This window comes from Rhipicephalus microplus, chromosome 3 (genome assembly GCF_043290135.1).
Source record: "Rhipicephalus microplus isolate Deutch F79 chromosome 3, USDA_Rmic, whole genome shotgun sequence".
NCBI lineage: Eukaryota > Metazoa > Arthropoda > Arachnida > Ixodida > Ixodidae > Rhipicephalus > Rhipicephalus microplus.
The window spans coordinates 166,639,666-166,652,645 of record NC_134702.1 but is presented as its reverse complement, the minus strand read 5'-3'; the positions used below and the strand labels follow the sequence as shown (position 1 = coordinate 166,652,645).

General features: G+C 44.7%; 1 protein-coding gene across 3 annotated transcripts in view; it reads left to right on the top strand.

The window, feature by feature from the left end:
- LOC119183264 (uncharacterized) overlaps nt 1-12,749 on the top strand; it is a 41,349-nt gene extending 28,600 nt beyond the window's left edge. For 2 of the 3 annotated variants that reach the window (XM_075890462.1, XM_075890464.1), the window contains 3 exons: nt 4,258-4,428; nt 6,435-6,869; nt 12,289-12,749. In XM_075890462.1, coding sequence (XP_075746577.1) covers nt 4,258-4,428; nt 6,435-6,869; nt 12,289-12,576 — 894 coding nt within the window. In that variant the 3' untranslated portion in view covers nt 12,577-12,749. The remainder of the gene's footprint in view (nt 1-4,257; nt 4,429-6,434; nt 6,870-12,288) is intronic. The other variant, XM_075890463.1, reaches the window with a different exon arrangement.
- Nucleotides 12,750-12,980: the final 231 nt, after the last annotated feature.

Sequence of the window (12,980 nt, the reverse complement as noted above, 5' to 3'; positions counted from 1 at the left end):
AAAAACTGGTGAACGTTTTCCATATATTTCTAAATTGATAGCTCTACTTCCGCTGAAACATTTGAAAGCTTTTTTTTTTCACTAATATGAGCGAATTTTTGGGCTCTTTATGACAGCATCAGCAATTCATTTTATCAATGTCGATGCTGATAATAATATTGCCGCAGTTGTGTTAGAAAAAATATAGACGTGGTCCAAACAACGCGCTGTCACAATTTCCACTGATTTACTTACATCCTGTAAAACTTGCTTACCATTGATAACCTGTTTGGTCTCGAACCAATGTTTCTCAATCTTGGAAAAACCTGAGAAGATTAGCACAGATATTTGAAGAAGAGCTCTCTCACCTTTCTTTCGCCGCACCAGCCATGACCGAGCCGCTCAACACTCGCGATATCACAATAAGTCGTTCACTGCCCAGAACCATCACATGGCTATAGTTTCAACAACACCGTTCTGTCCATGACAGTCTTCCTTGCTGCTTGTAGTCACTTGTGATACCTAGACAGTGCACAGAACGATTTCCTTTTCGAGAACGCGACTGAACACTTTGCACAATCCTGACTACACCGGCTTGACCTAAGCCATGTTGGTCTGTGGGAAACGGCCTCCCGGTGGTGAGGCTGCCGACGTCACTTCTCGAAAAGCCAATGGATGCCGTTGAGCGATGAGCTGCAGCCATTGGGGAGCATCCACTGGGGCAAAAGCGATGTGACGGAGCGATTCCGGAGCAACCACGGGAGCGAATTCAGAGCACTTACCTCGTTTTCCTCCGGTTTCCTTGGTCCGGCGACCACCGGAGGAAAACAGTGGAAAACAAATGTATTTGCTCCAGTACAATCTGGTTTGAGCGAGGCCACCAGAGCAGAGCAGGCGCATCATCCTCCCATTCCTCCCAGCTGGGTATATTTTTGCTTACAGCGCATGCGTATTACACTATTATTATTTTTTGTTGGAGAGCCGGAAACGATAGTACGGGAAGTACACATTGCGGCTCTAAGAAGGCCGTGGTCGGTCGAGATAAGTATGCCTCCTTCATGCCATGATATCTCTTGGCTACGCACCGGAGCAGACCACATATTTGGTGGTCCGTGGCTTGCAGCCACGCTATCGCTTCTGAATTATGCGTATATTTTTGTATTAACGTTCCCAGCACTCGTTTCGTTTACACAAATGGGAGCAGTCTATCATTTATATTCACGCAAATAAGAAACGCAGAGTCCCCTGCAGCCCAGGTTTTGTGAGATTTATTGTGGATTACTAGAAGTTCAAGATTTTGGGCAGAGCACGCAAGATCGTTTTTCTTAACAAAATTTTGTACGACATTGGCGGCCTCCTGATGAGTGTCAGTGATCTCGCCATCAGAACCATCGTCGGTCCAGATGGTGATGTCATCCGTGTAAATGGAGTGCTCTATGTAAGAAGTTTTAGTGAGAAAAGGAGGGAGAGCTCGCACAGTAATAATAAATAGGACGGGGGAAAACACTGCGTCCTGAAAGTTCTCGCTGGTTCTTCATTGAAAATATCCGCTCCTGATATGTCCCATATGAACATCCTCAGCGCTCTATTTCTAGGAAAACAGGGAATGTTGGTAGATATGAACTTTCCTGCATTCATTTGTGTCAGATTGGCAAGGATGGACGCTCGGGATACGTTGTCTAAAGTCTTGCTCACGTCCAGCATAAGAATGGTGCAAGTGGCTCTAATGGGACCCGGATATACGTTATAACACTGTATCTGCCACATGATATCTTGCGTGGACAGATTAGACAGAAACCGATCACTGTATTGGGGAAGAGCCCCTCTCTTTTTGCGTACTTGTTTAGTTTGTCTAAAATGACATGCTCCTTAAGCTTGACTACGCATAAGGTTAGAAAAATGAGGCAAATATTTACCAAGTCTGATTTGTCGCTAAGTTTAGGTATAAAGATTACTTTGGCATACTTCCATATGGTAGATAGGATGCAGTTTTTCAGTGGGTATTGAAGGGTTTTGTTTAGTAGTCATTTAGAGTGCGTAACATTTTATTGATGACATTGTCCTCACCACTGGCTGACGTGGTTTTGATTTAATTAAGAGAGCTTGAACCTCGCACTCTATAAATTGTCGATCAAATTCTTCGTTGTTTTTTCCTTTGTTAGTGGGAGGCGCGAAAAGATATGAATAAAGAATAAAGTATCGATCCTAAAGTTCCTTTATGTTCACACCGTTGTTGCCCGGAAAGGAGCGTGTAATATTCTGAAGGTTTTTCTGCGACGCTGCTTAAGTGTGGTTAGAATCAATGGGATGTTTAGGCAAAAACTACGTACTTCTATATCCTAGATGCCTGTTGATTTGAGGTGATCGGAAAGCTGATGCCAATGTTCTTGGTTTAGCTGTTGTGAATATTGCTCAATGTCTTGTTCGAGCTGTGCAGTTAGTTTACGGAGGCTTTTAGTGGGCTTTTTAATTAGCCACCACTTGTGAAGGTTTCTAATTCATTTGGCCTTTGTAGTCAGACCATCCTCGTCTGCATTACCTCGGAAGTGAAACTTTTTCATCTGGCACAAGTGTGGACACCCACTCGTCGAGGCTTGCAATTGCAGGGGGCTCACGCTGATCATATATGAACCGAAATATCTTCCATCTAGTGTGCATTACTTTAGGTCTTGTGCGCTTCGAATCACTGGGGAAGATCATTGTGAATAAAGTCTAGAGAGCACTTCCCTACATTTATTCATTACTAAAATTTCGTAGGTGATTTTGAAATTATTTCTAATAAATGTCAGGTCATGTGAAGTGTCACCACTTACGGTGTTCCCTATGGGGGTGGAGCATTTTGGGTCGTTGGGAAGGGTGCAAACAAGGTCTTGAGCGGTCTTCCAGCGCTTTCTGCCTTTCTTTTCGCATTTAAGATAGCCCCAAGCTGAGTGCTGAGCATTAAAAATCACCATGCACCACAAGCAGTGCTCGGTTCACTTATTTAGTGGCTTTAAGTGTTTGGCTACAGCTTGGGCCTTATCTCGTGGGGGCCTATAGACATCCAAAATATATGTTTGTTGTAATCGCTGTTTTGGTAAAATTTTGACAAACGTATAAGAGATTGCTTGAAAATTTAAGTGTATTTTATTGGCAGTTAGACACCTATATACCAAACGTGCCGTGACGAGAGAAGCGCCCAGTGATGAAATTCTATTATACGTACGTAAAAAAACCGGGAAGCTTTGCTGCCACGCCCGTTTTCTGGGTGGCTAGAATAGTGGGTTTAGATTGAGAAATTTGAATCGTGTAATCTAAAGCTCGGCAGTTACGACCGAATGCCCCGCAATTCAACTGCCGAAGTGTTATCGGTGCGTTGGCCATCACGATCACCTAAAAAGTTCTATGCACGCTGAGCTCGCGCTGTGTGACCTTATAGGCTCCCCGGCAGGGCTTCAAGGTTCCGGGTTGCACGTAGTGCTTGTCATTGCTTCTGGCGCATCGAGAGTCTCCCTCTCTACGACTGAGCCTAAAGCGGGTTCTTGCGCCGGTGTTAGTCCAGTGTGAATAACGGGTGATGTCACTATTGAGACGACTGCCGTAATGCTCTCTGTGAGCTGTTGAGTTTTTGTGACCTGATTGTACATATTAGTCATAAGTATTTTCCCATCATAGTTTCAAGTTTCGTTGTCCGTGAAGCCGACACGAGGAAACAACCTTCTGCTTAGTGCTAAAGCGCATACTAAGAATGCTACACAGGACTATGCTCTATGCGATTTTGCTAGCTTACTGCAAGCTACATCAGACGACGATGGCATACGACAACACTGGCTACGTAAGTGCTCTACATTGAGTAGCCCAGGCAAGATTTAACACCGTGACAACACGGCTTTACAATTAACAATGTTAAGCAACAGTTTACCACAATGATGCGGCCGCGCAGCCGGCGATAAATCCTTAATGTAACGACATTCAGTGAAAATGTATCTTTTCTCCCTAAATATTATAGTATTGTCGCGAACACAAACCGGTAGTCACTAGCTTCACGCAATACCGATAAGTCGGTATTATCTGTGTCTCACTAGGTAGTGATCACTTTTTCAATAACTTCTGTATGCTCTTGTTTTATGGCTCCCGACTCAATTTCTGCTAGTGCTAATAAATATTTCGCTGCCAAACAGGGATCTTTTACTGTTTTAATTGCCAACAGCCATAATAACATCTTTTAACTATGTAATTGCAGAATTCGGGATAACCGAACTCAATTTCTTGAAGGATTCGCCACGTGCTTTGGTGCAGGTCGACCGCTTGACAGAGGCACAGCACGCCTACGATCTGCTGGGCATCGCTGTGACTGGTGACGAGTGCGCCATCTCGGCAATCCGCGTACAGCGCAGCCGAACACCATGCAAGGCCATGGTTTGCGCTATATTTGTGTTCTGGTTGCGCACACTTGGAGGACCAGCGGGAGTAAGATGACAATGCTTATGACAATGCTAACAATGCTTATTTTATTCTGAAGTAATGACCTCGATTCAACGCTGTTGTACTAAAGAAAGGTGTCATTGCTAAGACTATCTATCTATCTATCTATCTATCTATCTATCTATCTATCTATCTATCTATCTATCTATCTATCTATCTATCTATCTATCTATCTATCTATCTATCTATCTATCTATCTATCTATCTATCTATCTATCTATCTATCTATCTATCCATCTATCCATCTATCCATCCATCCATCTATCCATCCATCTATCTATCTATCTATCTATCTATCTATCTATCTATCTATCTATCTATCTATCTATCTATCTATCTATCTATCTATCTATCTATCTATCTATCTATCTATCTATCTATCTATCTATCTATCTATCTATCTATCTATCTATCTATCTATCTATCTATCTATCTATCTATCTATCTATTTAAGTACTCGACAAATAGAACTGGTCGTTACGAGTGGCTTGCTTTGTGTATTAAGCACGTTCGTATATTTAGATGTAAATCAAAATTCCATGAATGTGTTTTCAAACGGTATTGTGAGTTGCCAATTTCGAATATTTCAAGTGTTCAGAATTTTACTTTGTTGCTTTGGTATTGGAGTGGTACTAAGGTATTTCTTTATCTATATTTATATTCTGAAGATAGGAGTCGCAGGGCCCCGCCGCGGTGGTCTAGTGGCTAAGGTACTCGGCTGCGGACCCGCAAGTCGCGGGTTCGATTCCCGGCTGCGGCCGCTGCATTTCTGATGGAAGCGGAAATGTTGTAGGCCCGTGTATTCAGATTTGGGTGCACGTTAAAGAACCCCAGGTGGTCTAAATTTCCGGAGCCCTCCACTACGGCGTCTCTCATAATCAAATGTTGGTTTTGGGACGTTAAACCCCACAAATCAATCAATCAATAGGAGTCGCAGGTTACCTCAGAGACGAGTGGCAGAAGCACTCACATCAATGTAAAAAGCCTTTGAATGTTCGAGTGATAATAGGATACGTCATCATTGTGCGTAAAAAGAAATAATAAAGTACGGAGGAACGCGGCACTTGTGCGTTTAAAGAAAAGTCACACCTTTGCCGCAAGGGCGAAGCAATGAACGCGATAGCATCAATTTGAAAGGTCACGCGCAGAATGAAAAGCAGATCGAATCGTGCCCTGCGTTTCTCGCGCACAAATTACACAGGGAACGTACTCACAGGTACGGATACACGCGAATAAGCGTCTTATTTGTTACTTCGCTGAGTCTGTAAATTGCGTGGTTTTCGCAAACGGAGACTGCAATAATTGCAGTGACCTTTGTGCGCCCCATGACTACAGCAGAATTGTTCCATGTAAAGCCCGAGGCCAGCCAAGGCGTACGATCCTCCCCTCCTCGCCACCACGAGATAAGGGAGATTAGAGCTGGCGCCGCTGCGCGATGTGGCAACGTGCGCTCATTGCGCCATCTTTCTGGTAATGCCGCAAACACAGCAGCGGTAAATGGTAAATATAATTTGCTTGCCGTTTGAACATTCAAGACCGTTTTCTAGGGTGGTTCTGTGGTTAAGGCCTCGCTTTCACGACGCAGTGGTCCCACGTTTGATTCTGCTTGATGGAGTGTTTTTATAGATTTTTTTCTTTTTTTCATTTTCACTTATACAGATAAGTGTACATATACGGTGCATGACATTGACGCCGATGTCGCCGCCGACGGCAAAATCCAGCCGAGAGTGTCAATATTATTGCAATGGCAACAAACGAAGCATAAACATGAGGTAGACGTTTCATTTTTGGTGTGAACGTTATGTGTGATCCAAGAAGTAAACACGCTGGCCAAACACACGGCACTGCTCATGCGAAATGGCGGCTGTTGGCTGTTTTACGTTCATACACACAGGTGGCACTGAAACAATTTGTTTCGTGACCTAACTAATTAGATGCTTACATTTTCAGTGTATGTGCTTGAACCGCTGTTCTACTTAACGCGTGTCCAGGTGCGGAAATTCCGAGAGCTCCACCTTGTGGGCAGCAACGACATCTTCTTCGGCCAAAAGGACCTCATAACGGCCATCTTCCAGATTTCCATCATGCCGGGCATCATATTCCTAATGGACAGCCTCGGTCGGCGGTTCCTGCTCTACACCTCCTCGGTCACCCTGACAATAATATTGTGGATTAGTGCCTATCTCGTCAACCGCACAATATACGCCGAGTCGCTTACTGAGAACGCCACCTTCGAGCGGGCCGTGATGTGCGCTGCCCTTTGTTCCGTGATCGCCAATTCTGTAGGAGTGGGGCCCGTGTCCTTTCTATTGTGCACCGAGCTACTCCCACCCCGGCGCCACGGTCTTCTGGCTGGCTTTTCGTACAGTGGGGTCCGGACCTTGTTCTTCCTGTTTCGCTGGTCCATGCGCTCGGATACCTATCAGGTAACGCCGTTTTCCTCGTTTTGAGTCAATAGAGAGGCCACACTTGCCTCACAATCACTGGAATGGCTCACTCTGCTGTTTAAATTTTATTGCAAGGCTGAATGCGTTTTGGCCATGAGGGCCTCCTCTAGAGAGGCGAGCGCTGCTATTGTTTTGACGTCACAGATAGGATGCGTGCGCTTGCCTTGCTGCGTAGTAGCTGTGGAATACGGCAGCTTATCTTTTGTGACACCTCTTGCATTGCCCCCCATGGCTGCACCAGTTCTTTGTCGAGATTTTACGATGCACATCAGGCACGAGTACGCCACCAGATGCACCGATTCGTAGTTTGCTTGCCCGTATTATAAGGTCTTACCACTTCTTTGAGCACTGAGCTTCAAAGCGAAGGGAAGCGCGCACGGTGTGCACAGTGAAAGCGCAGGAAATGCGGTGTTCTAGTAGACATGATTACCCAACTTCCTATGGAGTGCCGTCACTACGTAGGTGGTGACACGGTATGTCTTCGAGGCCAATATCATTTTTACGTTATAACACACAACTTAGAAGATGAAGTCTGAACCACACGAACACATGCACTCGTGTTCGAGTGGTTCAGAGGTCTTGCGAGCACTGCGCTACGCGAAATGCTTAGTGTTTTCAGAGCTTTATACTCGATGAAATACTTAGTGAGGCTATGTCATGCGTCCGCGAGCCCCCAAGTTATATCTTTCCGCTCTCGCTCCCTCTGCCATAGCAACAGCTGTGGGCGCGCGCCTATCCTCGCCCCTTGCAACCAAAGCAGGGGGCGTTGGTGGAGTAGCGGGGTGAGAGTGGAGAGGAGTGATTGATATGTAGGGTTTAACATCCCAAAAGCGCTCTCTGGCGTGTGAGGGCGCTCGCATCGCGGGAGCTCGGTGGAGCTCCTTCTCTCGCCAATCGCTGTCTCTCCTTTCTGCACCCCACTCTCCCGTCCGCTCGCTCGTACGTATATATAAATGTAGTGAAGCGCGCCTCACTCTCGTTCGTTCGATGGCGGATGAAAGTGTAAACATAAGGTTACGGTCCAAATCCCCGTCACGCCATTATTCACGCCATTACTAATAATACGTAAAGAAATCATAAAGAAACTCCTCGCATTCCCTAACAATTCCCTTCGGAGTGGTGGGGGCAATTTGTCTGAGCATATTCGGGGCCTATCAGAGTTTATTTGTCGTAAATTACCAATTCTCCTATACTTGGAGTGTAATATCGGATTGTTAGATGTTGCATTGAATTCCATGAATTCCATTTCTGTTGAAAATGCGTTACTTTGTTAATTTTAACTCTGCTTTTCTGTTTGTATAACTCTGCTTCCTGTTTGTATACCATGCTATTAGGCTGTTGATTTTACTTCCTGTGAACTTCCAAAGTTCAACTTTGAAGAAGCAAGAAAAAGCCAAACTGCTGCTCGGCTATTTTCTCTCAGCTGTGGTGGCTGCATTTCCGATGGAGGCGGAAATGGTGTAGGCCCGTGTACTCAGATTTGGGTTCACGTTAAAGAACCCCAGGTGGTCAAAATTTCCGGAGCCCTCCACTACGGCGTCTCTCATATTTATATGGTGGTTTTGGGACGTTAAACCCCACAAATCAATCATTATTTTCTCTCAGCTTCCATTATTTCTTTAATGAGAATGAAAAGATTTAGTGTTACTTCTATTATTCTTGATACCCGGAAATATTAGATGTCGTATCTGCACACGAAAAATGTGAGCACACTAAGTGAATTGAAGACAGCTGAAAGGTTTGGACGCCCAAACCTATACACATACGAGCAGACATCTCAGTACCGACGTTTGTTGTAAGACGCAAGCATACTTCACGAAGTTGCGGCTGGTGATTGAGGTGCGCTCCTATGGGTTGATATTGCTCAGCTTTGAAAATACTGTTTTGAAAATTGCAAATGTTTTGAAAATTCAAATTTACCAAATAAATCCAAATATTCAAGATTCCTACCCGCAAGTTTCGCGAGGGATTATAGGTGCTGAAAGCATTTTTTTGGATTTATTTGAAAACACGGAGCCATAGCTATTACATAGCAAATGAATAGATACCATCTCACCCGTAAGTTCAAGAATATATCAGAAAAAAGTTAGGAGGACCGTTAGGCCTCGCCCTTTGGAGTTTAACGTGAACCTTTCGTGAGTGCGTACTATAGTGCGTACTTCAAACACTTCGTGCACGAAAGGTTTTCGAACTTGTCATGCATCCACTGCGTGGCCGTAAGAGAATAGGGCTGTGCCTTGTATAGTCGGAGACCGGCTTTAAAATATTACATGTTCTCATGCTTGATTGCATTGTATGATTGTTTTGCGCATTAGTACTTCATTATGTCATGTTTTATTGTGATGCAGGTATAAAAGGCGTTGACAAAACGTCAAAGTAACTGTCACTCCATTTTCAAACAGTGGAAGCTATTTTCACAGTATTACCAAGTAGACACGTGGTCGGGTAGTAGGACATCTGCTTGCCACGCAAACAACGCTGGTTCGATGCTCACTCCAACCAAAAATTTTAATATTTAGTTTATTTGGATCTTTCTCGTTATGTCAGTCACGAGCAAGATAAGTTTTCGATCACAAGCAACGACGCTGCCTCCGACGCCAAAATTTCTGGGAGAACGATCTGTTTAACACTACCGCGTGGAAAACCTGCCTTTGCACTCTCCTTGTGCGTCCTGTGCTGCAATGCTACGTGATGTGCGAAGGCACATGCGTTGCTTCAGGCAACATGCGTTGCGAAGCAGTGGGCGTCTGTTTCAAAAATAAGACACCGTCACTAAACTGTGTACGGATGTCTGCCAGCCATTTCAATTAGATAAAGATAACGTTATAAGTTCGATCTTTATGGTTGTAGTGCTGTGCCACCTTTTGTGCTTGGAGTAGTGATAGCAAGATCTCGCAATGCCGTGCTTGCGTTTCTCAGTAAGATGCACATTTTAAGGAGGAGGTGTGAAGCTTTTCGAAAAGCGAAATGCGTCATTAGGAGTGCAACTTCATTGTTCTTTACATGTTTTCAACGCTAAAGATGAACGGCGTATGAGAGAAGGCCGATCTTTCCTCGACACAAAGTTCGTTTCTTAGGAAATAGTTAAAAATGGAAGGATACTTTGTGAAATCTAAAGTGGGTTGAGCCTGTGGCGATTCAACTGACTCTGCCTTGTCTTTCTTAACACGAATGTGTCAAAGTATAAGCAAAATGGTAGCGTAACTTATAGCCCACGAATTCAGCAGTCAGCGGCATGTTGCCACTGTCACCTTTTACGTGAGAAAAGGACAAGTAACAGCAAACAAAATTTAAAAAAAAATTATGACATCAGAACCAGAAGCGGTAGCGACGTCGCGCATTTTTTCTACTTGACGCAAAGTTGAAGTTTTTTAGTTGCTTACCTTTTACGCTCGTTATTATTACGTGCTTTTATTGCGCCTTAATTGTGCCTCGCTAGTGGCATGCGGGAGAGAAAATAAAGAAAAAAGTTGAGGAAGCTAAGTTATTTTATTAGCCAAGTGACGTACTTACAATATACACGAGAAACTTTGCACAGGTAGTTGTGAGGCAACTGTTCACGAGCACAATAGCATAATAGTATAAATACTCACATTGCTCGATTGCCCCAAACCAATGCAATACAACTTTGGCAGCCGTAGAGTACATCGTGTCGTTGCTTGGCGTGTCACGTTTACCGTCACCAAAGGCGATGGCACTCCGGCTGTGCGCCATCGGAAGAAGTCGGTGGTCACAGGAGTGGCTATCTACAAAATCTGTGATCTACTTGAGCTCTGAATTTTCACACCAGTAAACAGCACATACAAAATATGTAAACTACGGAAGGTATGCTGAGGTACACATTAAACCACGACGAAACGGCTGCTGACCCGCAGGTCGCGGGTTCGAATCCCGGCTGCGGCGGCTGCATTTCCGATGGAGGCGGAAATGTCGTAGGCCCGTGTGCTCAGATTTGGGTGCACGTTAAAGAACCCCAGGTGGTCAAAATTTCCGGAGTCCTCCACTACGGCGTCTCTCATAATCATATGGTGGTTTTGGGACGTTAAACCCCACAAATTAATCAATCAAACCACGACGAAAGCGAGCGATGCCTAGTTTAACTGGCAATGCGCCGAACCCAAGAACATGCCGAAGTAAACACAAGTTCTGATAGCAGATTGCTTGGATACGCCTCCTCACCCCCCCCTCCCCACTTATGCCACTCGACGAAAAACTGAGGCACTTAACCAGATTGCCAGGTCTGAGATGTGCCCTAAAGCAAGATTATAGTGAATGTTTACATGCAATAAATTATGACAATTTAAATAAAACCAATATTGAGTTTTAGTTTTGGTTGTTTTTCCCCTCCTCACCTAGTCGCGCTTAAGTCGTAGGCGGGCGTGGATGCCTCTGGTGATAGGTTTCTGACAATTTCGGTCTCAAGTTTCGTGACCCTGTAATTTTACCATGAAAGTGTTTTGTGCCGGAGTCCACCACGGCTCCACCAACGTACTTTCGTCACAAAAGTGACGTGTCAAAAAATATATATACTAAGAAATTGGATAGAGAAGAACCTGAAGGTAAGCATCTGAAGCAGGCAACCAAACCAGCAAGTTCTCGATTCTCAGCGCGTGGCGCTAATGAATACGCCACAAAGCGTACGTTGGCAAGAATGCTAATATCAAGTTATTTAGATACACCTTAAACCGTTTCACAGTTCTCAGCGCTTCGAAAATTTAGCGCATTTTAGTTATCGATTCCGAGATGGCGCGAGATGTTGGCTTGCGTTGGCCGCACTATAAGGTCGGCGCCTCCACGAAGCGCCGCCTCCACGGAGAGGCAGCCTATAAACAGACTCGTAAACCGGGAGAGGATGAAGGTCACTACGTACGCTACCAAAGTCCCGTTTATGAAAAGAGCATGCTGCTGACACATGACGCAGGAATGATTGTGATAGTTGTTCGTGCTTGTTGTTTGTATACTTGTGCGCTCGTTGGATGCGTCTTCGTTTTAACAGCGCTCTTCAAGTGTCGCGCTGTGAAAGTTGTTATTCGGCGCTTGTCTTGTCTATGCTAATTTCGTGCGTGCTTTTTGCTTGTCGACCTGCTTATCGTTCTTAATGTTACTTTTACATTTGTTGTCGTTAAAACAGTGCGTAACAAACGCTCAACTATCACTTTAAAACACGTTTCACTTCCGTGTTATACCAATTCCTTTTAGGAGAATCAGTCAGGTTCTTTTCGTTTGCTTTGTTGTTGTTATTTTTACTATCTCTCGGTATTCACGTGATTCACGCGATAGTGTTAGGAGAGACAGTAGAGCTAGAACTTATCGGGGCGTGGTAGCATAGACGTGAGTACGAGAGATCAAAATTTTTCGTCTTAATGTGACACCATGACTGGTGTTTCCACCTTTCCAGGTTGTGTACTTCGCGGTGGCTGGTGCCTCAGCAGGCGTTTCACTACTGGTGCTGATATTTTTATTGCCCGAGACAAAGCTTCTTCCGCTTGACAGGATTCCAAGCTTGTTCAGCAGCGACCCTCGCGTGCGGCAAGCCGCGGCCCGAACTCCGGAGAGCGCCGGGGGCGCGCACGAACTTCAGGACAAGCAGGCGTTGCACGAGTTCCCGCTCAGGGACTTTGCTGACACGTATAAGCCACCCGAGTTTGCGGAAGACACGTCAACAACGACTTCCACGCTAGAATGAGTGCGCGCGAACGTTCACGGCTGGCATGCATCATCATAAGCTCAAAGACCAGTGTGTGCGCGCGCTTGTGTATAGAATAAGAGTGAAGGAGAGAATGCACATATGAAATATGCGTGCTGTGCGCAGTATTGTCTGATGTGTACAATAAACAATTTTGTAGTTGCAATCAATGACCTGAGAACGCATATTTCAAGTTCTTGTTCACTGGCTTCAAGCTTTCACAGGCTACTTCATATGATCACATGCTGATTGTTTCGGGACGTTTTTGGGGTAGACCACAAACTGAACAAAAAGTAGGTTGTGATCAATTTTTTACATTGATGGCTAATTAATTATTGCAACACAAGCCTGTTACGAACCGCAACTATAAAGGATGCACAAGCGACGTGGAACGCCTTTAAAAC